Source organism: Coturnix japonica, chromosome 3, assembly GCF_054131305.1.
Source record: "Coturnix japonica strain WE chromosome 3, WE-NBRP24, whole genome shotgun sequence".
Classification (NCBI taxonomy): domain Eukaryota; kingdom Metazoa; phylum Chordata; class Aves; order Galliformes; family Phasianidae; genus Coturnix; species Coturnix japonica.
Window position 1 is genome coordinate 31902613 of NC_140665.1, and position 22731 is coordinate 31925343.

The following is a 22731-nucleotide window of genomic DNA, read 5'->3' on the forward strand; positions in this document are numbered from 1 at the left end:
ACTCAGCCTAAAAAAGCTCCCATGTTTCTACTAATGTTCCATAATTTCTAATGTAAATTTTAAGACTGGCAAAATGATTTGTGGCAAATATTTAATATGGAGATCACAGGGTATGTTTCTTTTACAGGATTTGCAAAATACATTCTCGTCTGTTTGAATGCAGATACATCATCACAGAGGAGACAGAGCATACAAGAAAGATCTGTAGTAAAGTTCAGAGATGCACACTGACCGAAGTCTCAATATAATACTAACTTGGAACCCAGGTGCAAGTTTTGTCCAAACTGTACACGTGTTTTTAAAAAGATATAGCCTTTCAAAATGTTTATATACTTAAGCATATTCATTAAGATCAAACACGTATTAAAACCAGTAAAATTATAGCAGCAATATGAGAGAATATGTGAGCCACATGAAGGTTAACCATTCAAATAAAAACAGCAATTAAATATGAAAAATTACACTACTCTGATGTTTATGTTAGATAACAAAGATAAGTAACGCACCAATTACATATGCCAAACCATTAAAGAATAAGGACTTGTTCACTTTGTGAACAATACTGTTGTGTAGCTCAAAGTTAATGTTTAAAAGAACTGTTGAAAGCAAACGTCCACCAGCACAGTCCCGGAGTGCTTCCTGAAGAACTCATCTGAACCGTTCTGTCGGGTCTGTACAATGACAATTTTTACATTTTGGCTATAGGAACTAAGGATGTTTTAAATACGGATTCCTTACAATTAGGCTTATGTTATTTACACTATTCAAAGTTTACTTTTCCTTCCCACAACAAAATGTGCAGGAGGATTTACATGCTATACAATGTAAAAAGAGACTTTAAAAAGCCAGAACAGTGCGAGTAAAACTGTACAGTGTTTGTTCCCTGCTCCAGTTCATTGCACTAATAGGTTAAAATGGATGAGTTGTCATGCCCAGAAGACTTAATGTAGGATCAGAAAATCCACGCACACACAAAGGAGGTAAATGGGCACTGGTTTAGGTATAGTACCAAATGGAAGAAAATACTGTGAGTTATTTCCATGGAAAGCTTCTCATCATAGGAAGGAACACGGTTAATTCTGAAAGGCAGCCCTCTTCATGTAGGACACAGAACTGTAAGAGACCACAAAGATATCTGAATAAACATCAGTGAAGTCAGTCAGTATAAAAACGTATCATTTACACTAGAAGTAATTAAATCTTGAATTCTACCCTATCGGTAACACAGCAAAATCTAGAAATCACTTGAAACTCGCAATTAAGATAACATCTCCTCAAAAGAAGATTAAATAACACAACCTACCATCTTAAACTAACATCATCCAGAAATGAGTTAACTAAAGGTCATGTCTTAAACAGTGCTCTATGTGGTGCTATATTAGAGAACAGAATGCTAAGTAAAAGGTGACACATGCAATTATGTATTAAAATATGCATTGAAAATTTGGGATTCTAATTCTACTTTCTAAATCTGGTGTGTGTACTTGAATCACAGACAGTGGGAAGACAAGACATGCCCTTCACATGTTTCTCATTCCTGTTTCACGTACAAGACAAACCTCGGAGCAATCCAGCTTTCAAACCAATGCTAGCACAACACAAAAGCAAATAGAGAAGTCAGCTGTAACAATCAAACAAAAATTTCAAAGACAAGTAGATGAATAGTCTTGTTATGTTAAATGCATATTTTATTAGTAGAATAAGGGTTAAGATCTCACTTCATTAATAAAAAATGTTCTGTTGTTTCTTTAGCCTTTACCAGATGCCTAAAAGATCAGATAACTAGTTGGAAAACAAGCTGCAAGATGAAAATTATTTCTACTTTTATGGTATCTACATACAGAAAAAAGCCCAAGAGAAATTAACACTATATATATTTCACCTACTTTACTTGGTGATAATATATTCGGTGTGTAACTGTTTAGCACTATATTTTTTATGTCACAATCACTGTTTAAGAACCATTGGACAAGAGCACAGAGCTTAGCAACACGTTTTAAAACAGCTTACTGTCATGATACATCTAAGCCATTTGTTTCATCTATATGTACATACATACATACATGCATACTCAGGCCTAGCAACTATGCTGTAAAAATGTCAAAATTATTTACACTTCACGTTTATACTGGAATTGAGGAAGAAAGCCAGTCTTTCAGTGAATGATGTATTCAAATTGCATGCTTTACTACTAGTAATATATTCTATCCAACTGAAATTAAATCTCCACATTTTGTAAATAAAATAAATAAATAAATATAAATAAATTCAGTAAATCTGAAATAACATCAAATGTGATACCAGACAAACTATTCCTAAAAATGTTGATTCTACCTATACGAAATGTATTGATTTGCTTCTTAACTATCTGAATTAAGAAACGTTAGCTTCCTGCAGACTTCTATAACTATTTCTCCTTACCTCCATAACTGTAAAACTGGCTAACTCCAGTTCCCACCAAACCTTCCTCATCTATTACTTTCAATTTGCTGTGAACTCCTCCCTAGCAGGTTACCCCCATGGTGTTTGTTCTTGCCATCATGCATAAGAAGGAATAATGCATGAAGACAACATAAAGTGATGATTTCTCTGAGATTTCTCCCGACAGCATTTCAGATGACACTTTTACATAAGTTATGAAAAAAAACAACATAGGGATGATCCATGGTAACACAGGTTAGTAGGAGATCTAGTCATACAACTCTCCTTCAAGTTCTAGACCTACGCTCCAGCTCATGACTGAACTGCGTTGCCAAAAGAAAGCTACTCAATCATCATTAAAAGAATATATCAAGTATTAGATGATACATATGGTGGGGCTGGTGGTGTCTTCCTACATGATTCAAATTTAGTCTTTCACAAGCTTTACAATTAACTTTGGCATTTTGTTCAAGATATTTAAAATAGTGACGTTTCTACCAAACACTATAAAGTTCACAGAAGACACAAACTTATTTCACTTTCTTTTTGTTTCTATCAGAACAGAAGCAGCAGAATTTGCTTTAAAATGAACACATTACGGCTCGGTCTTAGAGTTCTATTTACCTTCCAGGCTTACGACCCTTTTTGTTTCAGGATAGTAGACCAATAATACTATGGAAATCATTAGCATTGCTTTTCACTGATATTTTTTCTTCAGCTCTTGGTTCTAAACAATTCGAGCAAACCTTGAGTGGTAGGTGACAATATCTACATTACAATGTAATGCTGGCATATGAGCTGTAAATATTTAGCACAATCTAAATATACCAATGTGAAATTCAGCTTGGGCTACAGTGACAGATTAAAACTCCATGCTGATTAGATTGAATATTGTGCAAGCAGATCCACAGAAGAGTAAGAAAGCCTTAGTTCGTTGTTTCTTAGTTCAGAAACCACGATATCTGAGGGGAAATATCTCTTAGTTTCGGTATGAGTGAGGCGAGAGAAAGATTATCCTTTAAACTCCCATAATTAGTCTTTTAAAATAGGAGGCACAATGCTTCCCTGAAAGTATACGAAGAACATCTAATGCAAGCAGGATATTTTCATAATTGTTGTAACTAGCTGGTAGAACAACCCTGATGGCTTTGGAGTCACGAACGTGTAGAAAAGAGGTAGGAGGGAACCTCAAAGATTCTTAGATCACCCTGTCATATGTTCAGCTAATCTGTTTTCCTGAGTTCTCTGCAGAAGTTTCCTGCTGCCTTCAGCAGCCAGGATGCTCCTTCTCAGCATCCAAGTAACCTAAAAGCTTTTCTCAATAGTTCTGTCTAAAAATAAGGGGAGAAACCGTAAAAAACACTATCCGTTCAGTTTCTACCAGGTGTAATATAATGGAAAGCAAACAGCTTTAATTACTGACAACAGTTCATCACCTTGGATCAAAAATTCTGCTTCATAAAAATAAAGTTTAGTGCCATCACCATTAAAAAACCCCTTCATCTTAAGCTTAAGTGGCTCTCAGCTCATAATATATCTATCTAACACAAGAACATAATCTATCTATCTAACACAAGAAAGATTTTCAGAAAGGGTAAGCAAACAGTGGAGCAATCAAAGGAATCAACTGAAGGAAGCTTTGCACTCTTATTGTATGTGGTAGTTCTACAATGCTACACAAAAATCAGAAATGAGCCTCTTTCAACAGACATCTATTGAAGCTTCTAGAATGCTGTGTGGTTCTCATCAGTTTTTCTGAAGCAACAGTATTCAGAACTCTATGACATGAGTGGTTAGAATCTGCACAATAAATACATAAACCTTAAAAACAACAACTGAAAAAGTCAAACCTCAAAACACAGTCAAATGACTGTATTTGATAAATAAATAAAAAAACAAAAAACATTAAGACTTGGAAAACTTGATGCCAGAAGGAAAGAAAAAACTTTGAAGCATAAAAATGTGAAGCTGAACAGCTGAATATAATCCACATTTGAATGACAAATAAAATGGCAGCCATCATTCCTCTAGTACACCTGCTTGTTCTGATCTTGGGAGTTTGATTAATGTTTAAATACTAAAGAAGTGAGAACAATGTATATTGCAAGACTTAAGCAATAACGTAAGTGTTTTTAAGATGTGGGCAAAAACAAAGTCAAAGAAGTGTTTAGAAGCAATTTAACAACCTGGAAACTACCTGGAACAACTCCTTAAAGTTAAAGCTAGCAGTGATTTTCAAAGTCTGCCATTCTCCTAATAAAAATCAATGCATAAGACTGGAAAATAGATTATTAGTACTCAAACTTCAAGTTAAAGATGAAACTACAATAAGTAAATGTAAAATAAGTAATAGAGATTAAAAGGTAACACATTTTTAAACCAAGTTATAAGCACTTCATTTTGCAAATACTAAGTAGTTTGAATTCTGATTCTGAAAACTTAGTAACAAATGAGCTACACCCATTTTACTTTGTAACCCAGGCTGCTCTGCTCTCACTGATGTCATTCAGCCATGTGAATATACATGTGTACTTCACTACATTGTGTTATCCCCCCCAAAACAGTCGTGTTGTATTACAAACTATATGCTCGCAAGCCCCTGAATGAATGAAAGACTTCTGCAATAAAAGGCTAACATAACTCATAGTGCTGCACTACTCCTTTCAAATACAGCTTTTATATTCAGCATGTTAATATAAAATAATTTTAAAACGTTTTCTTTGCTAGGAAATGTACTCACCCTTTAAAATATAGTCTGTTAACAAGCTTGGCACTTTCTCGCTATCCTCTTTCATGGCATGAAGGACTGAAGCGTGGAAACAAAACAAAACAAATAAGTAATTCAGATATTTAGACAACATTAATTGAAAAAAAACCCAGCAAAGATATTCCTACTATTCATGGGGATATGACATATTACTAGCGAGAAGACCCTTAACTGGAGTACAAGAAGAAACACAAGAAGGGACATGTAGTACCTTCACCCTTCACTTGTATAATTCTCAATGTACTCCACAGTAGGCAGATGAAAGAGACTCATTTTACACAGCTAATTATTTACAGTAAGATGTAACCAATAATGACAGCAAAAAATAAAATATATTAAAAAAATAAATAAATCACAGAATCATTAAGGTTGGAAAAGACTGCTAAAATCATCTTGTCCAACCACCAGTAAAACCCCACCATGCCTAAACCATTCCATGATTCTATCAAATGCATCAAGGCATTTTACCATCTACTATCAAACTGTTCCTATAAATCTAAAAAGAAAAAAAAAAAGGCCATTGATTCCCTGAGATTTGCTGCTTCATTTAATTACCCTAATAATTAGTATTTTATTTTTGAATAAACAACCTTAATTATCATGCAAATTGGAGTATAACATAAAGGACTTTGAACTTAGTAATTTCAAAGATCTGGCCTAAGAAAATAAGGAAGAAAAACACTGTCAAAACTCAGGTTTAATTTACATGCCATAATTACTAAAATTTATTAACAACAACAATTAATCTTATTTGTTTCTGTATTCATTTCAATTTCTGTAAGTCATTACAGTAACATCAGCAAGGCACAGTAAATTTGAACAAAAGGAGGTATTCCAGGTACTAAAAGGTAGCAGAGACAGAGATACATTCTGGATTATTCCATGACATACAGTATTGCTTTAAGACCCCAATCATGGAAACAATATGAAAACCTTTGTTTTCTGATGCAAGAGTTTCAGGCAGTAGCTAGAAAATGAATAGTCTGCAAGGACTCAGAAAACCTCAGAAGAGGAGGTCAAAACACATCACATAAATTATAGAGTGAGACAGAAATAGATAACCATGTATGTATGATTCATTGGTTTGAGCAACCACTTCCATTCACAGAGGACAGGATGAGCTGGGAAAACACCTTTATACTTACTTTTGGTTAACGTCTGAAGATCTTCAACAGATGGAGGTCCATTTTTCTTCTCGTAAGGAATGACGGTTGTTAAATACTGTCAAATAAAGAACAGAGTTACTTGGCAACCTTTTAACGCTATGTATGTTACCCAGATTCTTTTTGTGAACACTGTAGCTATTAAAATTGCTAGCCCGAAATAACAGCTTTTCAAAAAATCGTATTTTGCAAATGGTTATGATTCTACTCCTCACACCTAATATCTATTATTACTGAAACTAAACTATTTCTTTTTCCAAATTACGTAAACATCTCTTTAAAACTCATGCAGCAGAACACTAACAAACAAACAAGGCAACAACAAATGGAAGTCGTAAATAGTCTGGCATTCTTTCTCAGACCCTAAGCTTGGCAGTAGTAAAATCTAAAATCTCTCCTCTTTCCAGATGTCAAGAACAAGTCCTTCATATATTTTAAGTACTTCTTAAAGCAAAAGCTAGAAAAGCCATCTCACTCTCTGGTCTCAAACAATAAAATACAGATAAGCCATCTTCAAATGGGCTCCTTCAAATGTAACATAAGTGAAACTTCTATCAAAAATCAGAAAGTAACCATTTCATAATATAAAAAAATATACATTTCCAGACAAAACAATTTTTATTTATGTTTCCTTCAAATCATTTGTGAACTGATATTACTCAGCCTTTAAAGGACTGCAGAACACATCTGATGCAGGCTGTGAAAAGGCACATGAAATAAGATGTTCAGGTTTGTACAAATGTGCTAACAAGTATTTAGAAAATTTGGCCATATGTTATGTTAGAAACATTTTTTTGCTTTATTTATGTCCTTGTATGGGATGTATTGACACCTCACTAAAACCTTGAGCAAAGATGGGGTGCTTTACTCCCTACCTATTATTTCAGCATTTTCCTCACATCCACTTAGCACAGCAGAGGAAAGCATGTGGTGCTTCCAAGGAAACCATCCACAAGTCAATTTTCAGTTTCTTCCCCAGCAGATGTATCACAAAGATTTACATTATTCCCAAAACCAAGAAAATCAATAGCCAGATACAAGGCTCTTAAATCTACATATGTCAGAGACAAAAGTAGATCTATTAACTCAGAAATCAGATCTCAGGCTCTGCTTTCCAGCCCTCAGAACATTCAAGTGGCATTCTACCCTTTACCAACCCACACATTAAATTACTGAGATACATTTAATGACCAAATACACGTTCCCTGTTTTCCTTGCCCCATAATATCTACCTACTGATTTCCCTTTACAATGAAACAGACAAAACCAATAACCATGTAATTGTTTTCTTACTTTCCAAAAATCACCTCATTTTTCTCATCACCACTTTACTGTTAACAGTGAGTCCCTACTAAAACTCATTCTCTGAATTACTCTGTGAAGAATACATTACGAAAACACTTTGAGTATAACTTAATGACATGCCCAAGCATTAAATCCACTGTGACCTGTACATTTTTGACACACATTTGACAATATGATAAGCAGCAATCCCCATTGTAATTTGTAGTCACACAAAGTGTTTGATGTGTATAATAACTGAAATGAAAATATCTTGCAATTCCTTCTGGAGATAAGATCACAGAAAGAACTGACAGCATTTTGATGCTTTTCGTGCTGTGGTTGGCACTGTATTTTCCCAGCTGCATTATCTGATGGGAACTGGTAGTTCCCACTGGAAACTTCTCTTTAAATTCTACCATCAGTGAAGACACTTGAAAATTCTAAGTCGTGTTTACTCATGTCTCAAAGACGAAAAAAGGACTACAGTTTTCGAAAGGAAAGTACCTACCTAGCTTTCAGAGTAGCACTATCCTGAAAATAGCGAAGGTGGCAAACACGATTGAAATTAATGACTGACAGGAGTTTAGAAAGAACTGAACAAACAGGTCAGAAACTTTATGCTGTGATTGAATGGGTATGAGCCTCAAACTCTTAAGGCATTCAAAAAATTTTGTCTCCTCCTGCATTATTCATTTATTTATAATACAACCCCAGGGAGTTACATAACTCTTTTCAGCCACACAAAAATACCTGAACTTAAGTTTATAAGCACAACATGCTCAGAAAAAAAACAAAAAAACTAAAAAACCTCAAATGTTCTGAAAGAAGCACTAAGCAAAATTAGATTAAACTCAAGTATCACTGGGTATATGATGATACTTATTCTGCTTTCTAACTTGCTGCAGTAAGAAAAACACATCAGTGTCTTAACAGAATGGCCAGTTGGGTGAACTGACAAAGCAAAAGTCAGCAAAGCAAGCAAGTGAAGAACACAGTAGGACTGACACTGTAAGAAAAGTTTTATAACATTACCTAGGAGGCATTTACAGAAAAAATTCCTATCAGTTAACAGACTTTAAACAAATGCCATAGAAAATGGTCTTCTGGGACTACTTTAGAAAGAGGGTGTATCACACCTTCCTTTCTCCCTTCTTTCTCATTTTAAGCTTCTTATTTTCCACAATTAGCTTTAGAATACAAGAGAGGAAAACAAAATATATCCCAGCTAACAAGAAATACTATAAGATACGTCAGGAGAAAAGTACAATCATCGTAAAGAACAGCATTAATAAATTAATGGGAAAAAAATTACTGGAAGTTATTCAATTAGTGATATTACAGATAAACAACTAAGCAACTTATGATTAGAATCAAGAAGAAAAAATGTGTTTTTATAAACGTACACATAGAAAATAAGCCTGAGCTGCCCGTTCATATATTTGAAACGGCTAAAAACAGCAGTAGTTAGTATTGCCTGGTAAAGACAGCAGCAACAACAACAGAACAAACAGCACAGATGTAACTGTAACTGAAGAGAATTGAGATAATGTGAGGCAATACAAATTCTATTGGGTTAAATCTAGCCACGTGCTCAAAATTCACAAAGCAAGTGACAAATAGCTGAATCTATGCTTTCATTAACACATAGACACATACCTTGCTTGAGAAAGAGGATAAACCCATGATTTATAACCTCATGATAATACTACAGTTCTGAAACAAACAGTGAAGTATTATTTTGGAATAAGATATAAAAATCTTGTTTCTCAGGTGTATATAACATCTCCAGGGATGCCCACTGAAGCTGGGCTGTGTATAAGTTTCAACAGTTAAACAGTCAACAAAAAGACACAAACATGCCTTTCCCTTTTGTGTTACCTCAGTAATCTGTATTGTACGTATTCCACTGCTTTTTACGTCATGCGGTTTTCAGTGGTAAAAGGACATACAATACAGTTCATTCATCTTGCAGATGCTACTCAGTTTTAAAGATATACCAGTTCTGACCACGGAAAGAAAAAGAAATTCCATTGTAGTCATCCCCCAAGTCCTTTGATGCTGAAAGCTAAACTGGAATGTCAAATCCAGTATATGTTCTTCTGTTGGACATTCGATTTGCACAGACATGCAACATACCCAAAGCAGATATTATGTCAAATCAGACTTTTAGTCTGGGGTAAGAAATAAGAGCTATTATTTCAGTGCATCAGGGTATTGAGCCCTGACTGTCTCATACCATTGAGGAAAGAAGGAGAAACGGTAGGCTTGATTGGAGTCCTGAGGCAGACAAAGACCACAGATATCAACATTTTTGTTCTGTTTTTTCTTTTTTTGTCTTGGCATATATATTCAACTAATGGCAATTTTCAAGAACTCAGCTCCTACCAAAGGTTCAGACAAAGAATGAGGAAAAGAGAAAGGATAACCCAGCACCTGTTTCTCTCCACCCGAGTTTCCAAACGTGTGGCGGAAGCCATTCTGAATGACATTTGAGATCCCTTCCATGCTGAAGCGCTAAAGGTAGTGAAAACATGGCAGAGAAAAAAAATGGACAGAGAAAAGTTCAGAAGGCTAGCATTGATCAGCATTTATCACAACAGAAAGACAAATGACAAAGACAAGCTCTGAGACGTATTTCAGCACATTTCTATTTCTTTCATTCATCCACTATGTTTTCATTAATAAAAAGCAACCTGACAGTATCAGCTGAGCAGTATATCCACATAAAATTTGGTTAAACAAGATCCTTCACACTTCAGATCCAAAATTTATACTTTTATTTTGAGACTTATATTTTAAGGTTTGCTGTTTGCTGTTTCACGTCTAAACGTACAAAACACTTGAAGTTTAGTTCACAGTACAAATCTTTAAAGCTTATGTTTGAGCAGTACATCTCTAGAGACATCAGACACTGCTGATATCAGTTTTACAGATTTTAAGTATCAGAGGCAGTCATTTTAATTCCAACCTCTTCAAAACATTTTATGCTTCCTTTGCCACTCCTGAAGCAACAATAAGCTATTATCTGTACTTCACCCCTCCCACCCCCTGGCTTATTTTTTTTGTCAGATAAAATAAGCACAATTGGTTAATAAAGCATTCATGTTAATTTCAAGCTCCATTACATGGAAACCAAGTGAGGAAAAAATAATATATAATCCAACTGCTGTTTTCCTCACACATATTGTAATCCTTTTTGCTTGCAGGAAAAGATGATTAAAAAAAGAAACTGGAACAATTTTGACATTCAGGATTAAATATAAAACTCAGCAATTGGCAAGAACATAAAAAGAAGAAACTGCTAAGCTGCAGCAGAGGGCAAGGAGTACAATGTGCACACCTGAGCACACTTATGTAAATGTATATATTTATGGGAAGAGGAGAAAAATGTGCTGGAATACTGGATTCATTTGCTTTCCAAAGCGCAAAAGGGTCAGTAAATAAAGATGCAGATGTTATCAAAGCCATCTCGAGTCTTTTAAGATATCCTGCTTCAAGGAAATAGTATCTTCATGACTTGAGTATTTTTCATTACTCTTGCTACATCCTTGTGGAATAAGTGTTGGAAGTATAAGAAAATGACTTACCCAAAGTCTGTATCAACGACAAAGAATTACAACCTTTGTTCAAATTCAAATGACGTATCTATAGAAGAACCAATTTTCCCAGAATATGAAAACGTAATCCTATTTCCTGTTAAATCCTATTAAAGTTTTGTATTTAAATGAGACTTCAGTGTAGTTTTAGCTAATAGGTAATTAACTGTTTTAATAAAAGCTCACTCTTTACAAAATAATCCAAATATGCTACTTAGATACAAACTCTTTGCTCTTCCTTGACAAAAAGGATGTCAAAGGAAGAAACTTGCACCTTTGCTTCTGACTGAAGGTTCCCAAATCTGTATAGATAGTGGAAGTTGTTTTCAAAGGAACCACATATACTAAGACTACAGTCTATCTGCAAGATAATCAGTTCAATTCATCTGAGGAAGCAATCTGATAAGTACATCTTGAAGCAACCAAACCTGAGAATACTTTATAACAGAATCAAATACTGTGGTTCTTGAAAGCATTATTCAAGCCTCTAAGCTAGAAAATAATCAGAATAGGCAATGAATCACCCGAGTCAAGTTTCAAAACCAAGTAATCAGGTTGTTTTTTCTTCCTAGTTAGAATACCACTTTGTCTGTGACTGAAAGCCAAAAAGGAGTATATATCAACTCTTTGATTTGCTGTCTCAAAGGAATAAAAATTCCACACTGTTTTCCATACATCCACTTTCTCAGAGTTCCGTTAAAACTTAGCTATACATACAAGGAATGGTTTTTAATCTGGATTGGTAAAGACTTCCAAATTTATATAAAATGCTTTTAGTATAAACAGCAAAGATTAGCACAATTCCATGTAAAGATGCATGTGTATCAGTTAACTTCTATGATTTAATATACATTGCCTAGATCTTAACACAAGGCTTAGCAAATTTGTCCACAGTTTTTTTACTTGTGGAAAGGGAAAATCAGAGACCAAATTAGACCTACTGGTCAAACACCAGCCAAGAAATCAGAACTGCTTTCTGTCAGGACCCACCTTTTGGACAAGATGAACAGCTACTATGTTTGGATCATATCACAATCATCCCATTCCCATAAGTTTATAAGATAGATTTTGAAGAATTAATATCTCATGAGAAAAGTTTATTCATTTATGTTTGAAAAATAAACTTCTGAAGCAAAACTGAAGCATTCTTTTCGGGGCTTAGCCAGACCCACAATGCATCAAGCACATTTTCTGTACCCTATAAGAGAAGCTTAGGAATTCTAATAATGACCCATTTCAAATTACACCGGATAGATAAGACAAAATTACATTGACAGGATAATGACCTAACTTCTCTCACTGTCTACCTCTTCTTTTTTTAAAAGTCAGTTTGAAAGACATTTTTCCTCCTCTGTTGCTATCTCCTGCAAAGAAGAAACCAAGTTATTTCCTCCCTGTACAGCTGCATTAAATATTAGCCTTACCTCAATCTATTATTGGAGTTAACAACTTCGACAAAGGTTTCAGAGACTCAGGGTAAGATTTACTTTTCTCTAGCCCCAGGTCAACGTGATTAATAAATATCTGAACAGCTCCATCAATAATACTGGATTTCCTATAAGACTAATTGCAGTAAACATACTGAAATTCACACTGTAAAACCAAATGAAACAGATGGATGAGCTTGCCTAATCTGATAATAGAACACACAGCACTACATCAAAAGACAGCATTACTGGCAAGAAAGGTATTCTGATTCCAGGCAGATGTGCAAACATCTTATTCTCAAAAAGAAACGTAGAAGAGCAAAATGTTTTATCAAAAGGTTATATCAATGGAAAAAAGATTAAAAAAATAAATAGGAAGTATCTGGGAGTCTTGTTTGTGAATAAAGGCATGAAAGATGTGCCAGTTATCTTGGTCTAATCAAGGACTATTACTTTTCCATAGGGAAGGATGAAACATATTTTGAGTTTAACAACAGTGATAAATATACTCTTACTGTTCCAGGCATATGACCTCTTTCTTGCTTCCCATTCTGAGGACTACCATTTTTCAGCTTCTTTTTCTTCTTTGCTGTTTCTTTGTGCTCTCTCTGTTTATTTTGTACTTCGATGAGGACAGAAATGAAGCTGTTTTTCACTTCCTTCTCAAACTCCAACTCATCTCGCAGTGCCAACTGCTGTACCAGCTCCTCAGAATAATCCTTAATAGCAGTCTCAATTTCTTCTAGCAGTTCATTTAACTCAGCAACAGACAATCTTTTTACTCCTGTAAATAGTTAAGAGAAAAAGCAATCTGTCACGATTCTGAGCATGAGAACATGTGTAGGGTGACATGAAAACAATTCTCTGACTTTTTTCAAAACAACAAAATACATTCTAAAACTAAGCAGAACAAATCAATATTCATAGGGGAATAAGTTCCTCATAGAGTAAACTAGATTAGTAATAAGTGAATTTTAAGCATTCTGCTTAGTTCTGAGAAATCTTATATAATCCACTAACACAAGGGGAGTGCTATAGTTAAGGAAGCTGAAGTGACCACTAGACCTGGAATATTGACACCTCTGTTAACTATCTCTTTCCTCTTGCACCCACTCTTGAGAAGACTCTTATTACAAAGTAGTCAGCACTTCGGCACTGCTGGAATCCTTGGATTTTTCACTTCCAAGTTTCTTTGCCCAGGAATGGTAATCAAAAGTATTGCCTGAAACAAAAGCCTAGAACTAAAACTATCCAATAGGCTTGTTTCCAAGCAAAAATCAGTCCTGCTAGTTTTGAAAAAGCATGAGCCTAAATTGGTCAAACCTACACAAGAAGCCTTTAAAAATAACAGTTCAGAAATTAAACCAACCCTCCAGATGTACATTTTAGAAGTACTACTGCTACAGACAGTGAATTATGACCACGGAGGATCTCTTGAGGCTCACTTCAGCTCAACGTGAGAAAGCTTGTTGAAGACTGCTTTCCATTTCAGAACTCAAAACAACATCTTGATTGCTTAAACTAGTAATTCCTGGATGCAATGTCAAAGAGCATCACTTCCACCGGCGTTTGAAAAACAAGCAGTTCTGATTACAACAAAGAGTACAATCCATTTAAAGACATTGCATATGTGTTTGTAATTAATTGGTTATGTTCCATTAGTCTAGTAAACTGTTAGACAGGAGATTACTCATGGGCAAGTGCTGAAAAATACAGATAAATTCACAAACTACAATACAGCACAGCTCTCAGAAGCATCAAAAGGTAGTGAAACATGATTTTCTCTCTTAAATTAGAGCAGGGAAAATTGATTGATTCAGGAAAGCTCCCTCTCACTTACCAAAGAAGATGCAATTAAACCTCTTAGGGCAATGAGCCTCAGTTTTTTCAGAGTAGCTTAGGTCTTAAACTCTGCTAGAAGACTGTAGCAGTACAGTATGAGCACAGTACAGAATGGCAAAGGCTATAAGTTCCAAGTAGATTGAACTGAACAATTCAACACATTCCCCATCCAAGAAGAGAGCTTTGATTTCTTGCTTATAGTCCTAAAGATTAACACCTCTGACTTATCCTACAGAAGACAGGCTAAGCTTCCAGGAAAAACCCGCAACCAGTAAAATTCAACAAATTCAGAGAGTTGCTGACAGAACTCAGAAGCAGCTTTGCATATGAATAAAAGGCAGCAAGAGCTTTCTATAAAACAGTGGCATGAAAGATGTGAAATCTGGTTCTGAGGAACTCGCAAAAGAAAGTTAAGTTATCCGATGAAAGAAATTCAAGGAGTTATTTGGTCAAGGTTGATTTTTAATCCATAAAGAGAAGATGCAGCAGAAAAGATGCAACAAAGAAGATGATATTTATTTTCCTTTTCCCAAGGCAAAGCAAAACAAATATGGTATGAAATACAAAGCAAGCTTGATTAGCTCCAAACCTAAGGACATATGGAACTGTCAGAAGAGCAGGAAGCCCTGCTGAGCAGGATATGCTATGCTTTCACATTCCTGAAATTTATGTGTTAAGACAGCTACAAGTCCAACCATGAAAATGGAATCTCCTCCATAAATCTCAACTGTAGCAGAAGCTGTAAGGCATGCCACAAAAGGTCAGCTGGTTTTCTGAATCATCTGCAGAATTTATACTGCTGATCCAGATGAAGAGGAAGCAAACAGCAAACTCCTATCACTTTCAAGTACAGATTTGACAAACTAGCAAATTAATCACATTTCCATCATGAAATTGATTAATTACAGCTTTATGTTTACAAGCAAATCAAAATGTTTTGCTTAAACTACACATGTAATCTCTCCTTTTATATAGAAAAGTGCAAATAATTTCCTTTGAGCAGTAGAAGAAGAAGTATTTTTCCTCTTAAGGTTTTTTGAAAGGGAATGGAAGAGGTGGAAAGGGTTGCAGTCCTCAGGTAAGAAAAACCATGGTTTCCTTACTCCCATGTTACCATGTATCAAGATTAGTTGCAATGACTGAAACAGTATTCAAGAAACACAGTTTCTTATTCTACTGTATAGCTTTCAAGAGCTTTAGCTAATCTCCTTGAACAGGAGCAGTAAAACAGCCAAAGAAAGCATCTCACTTCAGAATATATAATTTAATAAATAAAAATAATAGGCATCCTATTATCTATGAAAGGACTTCATTACAGTGAATCAAGCTCCAACACATAAATTCTATACAGTTTCATTTTCATTCTAAGTTAGGGAAGCTGACAAAGAAACGTCTTCTAATTACATTCTAAATATATTCCCTCATTTTTGTTAGAAATCCAATATTTTCAAAACATCCTTGGATGCAGATATTTCATCAGAGTCGCTATAAATGAAGTACGTGACAAGCTTACCTATTAAAGTATTTCCAACAAGCCTACTGAAATGAGACTTTATCATTTTCAGTAACTATTTCTTAGAACAAAATACTAAATAAATACCACTTACTCTCCTCGTAGCTGTTGTTTGTACTGGATCTCTTGAGTGTTTGAATTTCCTGGGAAAGTATGGAGAGACGATCGGACTGAGTAGGTGTTTCATCATCTTCAGGATCAGGAGATTCCTGCATCATTTCTTCTATTTCTTCTATCACCTTCAAAAAAGACAATACTTATGAAACACTCACTGCAGGAAGAGACACAGGTGCAATTTGAAGCAAATCTATTCAGGGATTCTATCCTAAGTGAAACTCAAAATGAGACTGGGTTCATGAGAATGAATAAAATCATACTGACGCTTCCTCCCCATCCTCACACTTTGAGAATAAGTGCTTCTTTTCAAGGTACCTTACTCTGGTAGCTGTGTGGTAATCTTGATACAAGCAGTGTGTTGAAACCACACAGCTATTCTACATAAGCTCTGTTTAAGAGAAGTGAAGTGTATGCTGGAATATCTTTCTGGAGGATTCAGTCGAAGGAAAACAAAACAGCAACAAAATCAATGAGCTTTTTTTATACTCTCAAATTTCACCACACTTCTCTAAGCAAAACTCTCATGTACTTTTATGGATGCCACTTCTGGAGAAAATTCAGCACATATGGAACAAAGATGACATTTTAAAACACCACCCAAAATAATCTGCTGTAAATGGAATCCTGTGTTCTCAGCTCTTTTAAGTCTGAATGTTTTTCTCCATATCTCTGCTAACACGGCAAAACCTACCTGCTAATCCAGCACTTGGATCAAAATGGAAGATCCCCACAACACAATTAGCAGAAAAAAAATAGCACTACCAATTCTTCAGAGCCTTCTCAACCACAACCCTTGCTACTGTATTACCCCGAATATATACTGCGTTACATTTGCTTACTGAAGTGGGATAGACATTGACTTTACTCAAACAGTAATTCTGAATAGAGCATAAATCCACGGATTCAAAAAAGAAGCATTTAGATACCACAGTTTAAATCCCTATTAACAGAACTGTTAATTTGCTCCCATACAGGCAAAAACTTCAGAGAATTCTCACTAATCACAAAGCCACACACAGACATGAATGTTGTAAAACTACAAATATTACAGTAATCTTAATATATTGAAAATGTTTTGGCTTCTTAACCCATATATTTAATTAAGTAGCATTTCCAACTTATTCAAAACAAGAAGGGTAAAAAGACTATTGTATCAACCTTACCTGAAGCACTGGAATACCTTCTCAAACCTGAATGATATGATAACATCTCACACATTACTATGACTAAAAAAAACCCAACAAGAACCAAAGCCAATCAAGAAAGCTAGCTCCTGTAAACAGCAAGGAAGAAGAATATAACTTAATTACAGGTGAAAAGAAAATACTACAATGTCACTACTGTGCTGAAAAGCGTACCTGTTCTGCTGTGAACAGTGGTTCATCATTGATGCAGGAAACAATGATGGAATGCATATCCAGCTGTTCTCTTAGCTCTTCGTCATCTGACAGGTCAAGGTTTAAGTTATCATTTACCTAGAAAGCATGAAAATTGAACACACACACAAATAAAAATACATATACAGAAATGTATAAAAAATTCACAAAAGGGGAACTAATATTGACTTTCACAATTGAAACAGTTTCCTTGCTCATAATACTGGTATCAATGCTTTTCGCTGTCATGCACACAAAAACTGAAGCATCTTAACCACTCAAATAGTTAAGAGAGGCGCTGCTCTTGAAAGACGAAGAACTCAGCATTTAAAGACCACATACACAACGTCACGTAGATATCTGTAGGGTAAGCCATCAGCCCAGTGCAGACATTTAAAACATGCAGTTGTCTTAAAAGAAGACTGATGCTACTCAGCGTGGAGTGGAAACCTTCATATACTAAATAACACTGCACATCTGTGGCTTTATGTGCTTTTAAAGTTTTGGTTTTTCACATAATGAAAGCAACATGAAAAGTTGTTTTAAAAATAGAACGTTTCCTTAAGTCCCCTCATTCATCAGTCACACACATTCTCATACTCTGACATATTAAAGCTTATTTACCAAGTTGCTTCTTTTTCTGCATTTTGGCTATTATCACTTTCCAGCCAAAACAACCCAGAATAGCTAAAATCATCTGAAAACACATAATTTGTATTTCTTCAGACATCAGAAGGAAGGCGGGTGTCCTCTTTTTTCCAGAATCAAGACTAACCATGCAATGACAGGCCTCCACTTGGAACATCTGCTCACCCACTACACAGAAACATCTCAGTTATGACATTTGTTCACGTCTGCAGTCCTGAAACAGTCAACATCTACGAGATGGTGAGCAAGAATAACAGCACATCCAGAAGGAGGTCAGCTCCCCCTTCCTGACATCCCCAGAAACAACATTTTGAGAGATTCACTGAATATATTCTGATGGTTAGGCTAATAAGCCACTTAAAACAGCCCAAAACATAGCCGACACTGACACACTATACTGCATGCCCATTTCTGTCCTCACACTTCCACTCCTCCTTGCACTAGCAACCGAGGCTTTTGCACCTACCGAGCAGATCAATTCCAGCAACAGCATGTCTAAAAGTAATCTAACAATAATATAGCAAAAGCAATTACGCAATGCTGTTCCTTGCACTACTGCACAACACTTCCTCCCAGCTTCTCCTTTTGCTGTCAGAGCTACATAAAAGTATTCAGAGATCTACGATGCCGAAGCAACAAAGATTTGACGAAGCAATCTCATTCACCTTACGTTTTTTTCTCCTAAAAGAGGAATACCTCAAATGCAAATCCAGTAGCACATTACTAGCTCCAAATGCATCAAGGAAGCATTGCTTAGCTGTTAGCATTCATTGTAAGAAAGTTAAAACAAGCTACTAGCTGGTCCATATGTGCTGTCACATATCCAGAAGTACTGCTGAAACAGAGAAGTAGGAAATGAAATGGTGCTGAATGCCTCCAAACAGATGGGCTTCAGACATCCAAAGGCATGCCAGGTGGAGTGGAAGCTGAAAAAACCTGAGCTATGTTTAATTCATAAGCTAATTTCTTTTCTACTTCCAGCATACCTAAGATTCTTTAGAATCCAGCAACACAGCTTCATATTTATGTAGTTCCTTCATAATTTCCTTGCAAAAATTCTACTAAATATTTGTATATTGTAACTGCTTACTTATTAAGAAATCAGCCTTCCAGTCTACAGTTCCAGTCACATAACACAAACACAGCACAGGGAACTGCGACTGTTTTTAACTTTAAATGTAAGGATTTAATTACTCTAAAACCACTTAGAAAGTTTGAGTATGCAACTAATAAAAACCAGAATATATATAAGCCAAAATCAAGAGATAATCATCAGACTCCAGAGAAAGACAAAGAAGCTCTGCAGGGAAAGATGGTGAAGTGTTGCTTTTTTTTCCCCCCGCTATCCTTTTCACCAGAACAATCACTGCTCTTGTCAGCATAAAAAGTAGCTACGGATTCCTTAATGGATGGCAGAAATCAAAGCATTAATCTATTCTCAGGTTACACACTGAAATATTTTTACAACATAATCCAACTTTACCATGCTTAAACAACTCGTTCCCTCAGAAGACCTGAGAGATGAGAATTCTTCCTAGCTTTCTTCCTCAAGTGTTTTAATCCACTTGTAAGAAGCTCAGAGGACAACCTCTTCCATAAACCTCTTCCTTCCCTAGGAAACTATTCATCTGTTAAATAAGAAAGCCAAAACAGAACTAAGTCGCGCTTCTGTTCTCCTCGTTCAATTTTCCCATTAAAGAATCACTTCAGTCTCCAAACGAATGCAGAATGAGATCAACTTTTAAAAAGTCTGTATGAGATTTACTAAATCAGAATACCCCTTTTCTTCTCCCTTTACTAAAACGAAATAGAGAGGAAAAAGCGCTTCAGATAAAATCATTTTCACTGTACAGCTGTCTACCCCGCTGTGGTCTCTAAGCAGCACTGGCCTCTAAAGGCCTCCATTTAAGCCCACGTCACTCCAACACAAGTAGAAGCAAACATACATCAACAATTGTTTTCCTCATGTCTGATATCCGACAGCCTCATGTGTAACATCAAGCAAAATATTTTAATCTATTTAGTAGTGACAGTCCTTTATACAAATGCAAATTGCTTTATCTCCCTGCTGAGTGTAAGAGATTCAAAAAGGGTATTTCTGCAAATTGGAACTTACCCCTTTTTCTGAAAGGTTCAGAGTTGGCAAGTGCAAAGCTCTGGTGTGGGAAGATTTCCAGTCAACTGGCATTACATTACCATAGTTATCAGTCAAAGCATTCCAAATCCTGGAGAAAGGAAAAGAGGAATTAAAACATACACCAGAACACAGCGTACCTGTAATGGGAATATCTTTCTACAAGCGAGCATCCATTTTCCTCCCCAAATATTCACCTGCAATTTACTGACAATACTGTTATTACGCTCTGAAGTCAAGAAGCCAAGTTTTTTAATAAACATCAATTATTTCTCATTTTAAATCCAAAATTTAGGCAGAGCAGTAAAGCAAGGTGAAAAAAGAGACAGCCTTGTTGCTAATTACATAACTCCACTCAAAGTCTTCCTGGCAAGTGGGCAAGGCTTTCCCTATTGAAACTTGAGCTCAGCTAGAAATTCTTTTCCTACAGTTGTTCTTGCCTTCCTTGCCTCCTGCAGTTTAAAGTCAAGAAGAAGCAGAGTCTGACAGCAGCGTCTGAGCCAAACCTCTATTTTTACAGCTTGCTTTAGCTTTCATAACGCTGTTTTTTCCCCATTTATCACAGAATAACAAAGTCACAATCATTTTGCTTTATCCAGCAGTACTCTCGCTGATCTCAGCTCACCACTCTACACCTCGTCTTAATCATTTCTACATACAAGGGGCTTGCACACTCTGGTACAGCATTCAGATCTTGGACTGCCCGGAAGCATTGAGGTGTGGGTGCGTGTCAGGAGCAGTTGCCCAGCCAGGCTCAGAGGGCAGGCAAAACCTCAGCACTGAGCAATGCTTCTGACTGACTCACCGATGACCTCGCTGCTGGTACTGGATAGCCCGGCATCTACTAAGGGTCTTTTTTTGCCCTTCTCTTCATATAGGACATTCAGCCGAGCTAACTCAAAGTAAAAGAAACACCGCAGTGTTTCTAACGAAGTAACCTGAGAGTGAAAACTACCACAAGGTATAACAACGTTTAAAATGAAGTTAAAAGCAGGAAGGCACCATAGGCCTGTAACGCTCTGTTGCTGAAGGGAGAAAGCAACGACCACGGCATCAAAACTCGGCGATGCCGCTCCCCATCTGCTTCCCACACGCGTAATTCCAAACGAGCGTTCGGGCAGAAGCCAGACCAAGCCGGGACCCGGCCAAAGCGGGATGCAGCGCTAGGCCCGTACCCGCAGGCCCAGCCGTGCAGCACAGCGGGGCACCGCGCTCCCCGCCGTTCCGGACCGGGTCGAACCGGGCCTCCCCACCCGGCCGGAACGCCGCCCCGCTCCCGTTCTCCCCAGGCCTGCACTCACTCGTCGTCCTGCAACGCGCTCTGCTCCGTGAGGGGCCGCAGCGGAACGCGGCTCTCGCCGCAACCGGCAGCGCGGGCCGGGGGGGGCTCGAAGCAGAGGGACAACTTCGCCCCCAGATCCCAACCGCCTTTGTCGCTTCGGGCGGCTTCGGGAGCGCTCCCCGCCGACGGCTGAAAGCCCGAAAAGTCTTGCCAGTCCCCCGGGTCTCGCTGCGAGGCCGCCGCCGCCATCGCCGCAGCCGGAGACGCCGGGCTGCGCGCCCCCGGCCACGGCTCAGGGCGCTGCGCGCTCCCGGCGGCTCCGCGGGGTTGGGGGAGGCGGGGCGGGTGACGGGCGGGCGGAGCGCGGAGCTGTCGGCCGCCGTGGGCGGGGCGGTCGGTCCGGCACCGCCGAGACGGGAACTACGGGTGGCGGAGCTATGGGGAGCTGTGGGGAGCTATGGGGAGCTGCTGGGACGGTTCCTGGCCATGCTCGGTTCGAGGCACACACGGCACCTGCCCTGGAGTGGCGGCTCCCTGAGATGCCCTCATCGTCGCTTAGATGCGGTGGAAGCAGAGGAGCTTATAAAGGAGTTCTGTCAACACAGTTGAATGGAAGTGACAGCCGCGGGCCTGAGGCTGTAGGAGTCACAGATAACCCGAGCTAGAAGGATCATCGAGTCCAACCCAAGGCTCCACCCGAAGTTCAAAACCTATGTCTGAGTTGCCTAAGCAATATTCTGTTCTACATAGGCAACCTTTTCTGATACCAATAGTACTGCAAAGGAGGCCAGGACTGCTTCGAGTGTTCAAACGTGGATGCACCATCATTTTATACATTAGCATACAGTTATTTCTTGTTCTATGCACATGAAAAAGCAAGATCTTTCACAGGCAGCGTTTAAAGATACTGCTGTAGAGGACAGTCCTCCATAGACAGTCAGGAAGGAGCGTAAATATTGGATCAGGCAAATATGCAGATGAATGATCCAAGGAATGGAACACCTGCCCTATAAGGATGGACTGAGAGCTGGAGCTGTTCTGCCTGGAGAATGCTCCGGGGAGACCTGAGAGCAGCCTTTCAGTATCTGAAGGGGTGTTATAAGGACAAAGGGGACGGCCTCTTTATCCAGGTCTTTTGTGACTGGACAAGGAGAGGTAGTT

At 37.5% G+C, this 22731-nt stretch overlaps 1 protein-coding gene across 2 annotated transcripts; it reads right to left on the reverse strand.

The window, feature by feature from the left end:
• Positions 1 to 77: 77 nt before the first annotated feature.
• Positions 78 to 21835, reverse strand: FEZ2 (fasciculation and elongation protein zeta 2). 2 transcript variants are annotated; one of them, XM_015857745.3, is made up of 9 exons: positions 21590 to 21835; positions 20271 to 20379; positions 17489 to 17605; positions 16108 to 16252; positions 13174 to 13442; positions 10069 to 10149; positions 6334 to 6409; positions 5162 to 5227; positions 78 to 1113 (listed from the first exon to the last, which is right to left on the reverse strand). In XM_015857745.3, the coding sequence occupies exons 1-9, from the start codon at positions 21817 to 21819 to the stop codon at positions 1097 to 1099; spliced, it is 1110 nt and encodes a 369-aa protein (XP_015713231.1). In that variant the 5' UTR covers positions 21820 to 21835; the 3' UTR covers positions 78 to 1096. The 2 variants fall into 2 exon arrangements, with proteins under 2 accessions (XP_015713231.1, XP_015713232.1); XM_015857746.3 differs by lacking the exon at positions 10069 to 10149.
• Between the last annotated feature and the right edge of the window lie 896 nt (positions 21836 to 22731).

Bases quoted from the DNA above. Each gene is read 5' to 3' on its own strand.
- FEZ2 (XM_015857745.3), bottom strand. From the start codon at position 21,819: ATGGCGGCGGCGGCCTCGCAGCGAGACCCGGGGGACTGGCAAGACTTT. The intron at 17,606-20,270 runs GTAAGTTCCAAT...CATGCTTTCTAG, and splicing joins TGAACCTTTCAGAAAAAGGG to GTAAATGATAACTTAAACCT. The intron at 16,253-17,488 runs GTACGCTTTTCA...TCTTTTTTGAAG, and splicing joins CACTGTTCACAGCAGAACAG to GTGATAGAAGAAATAGAAGA.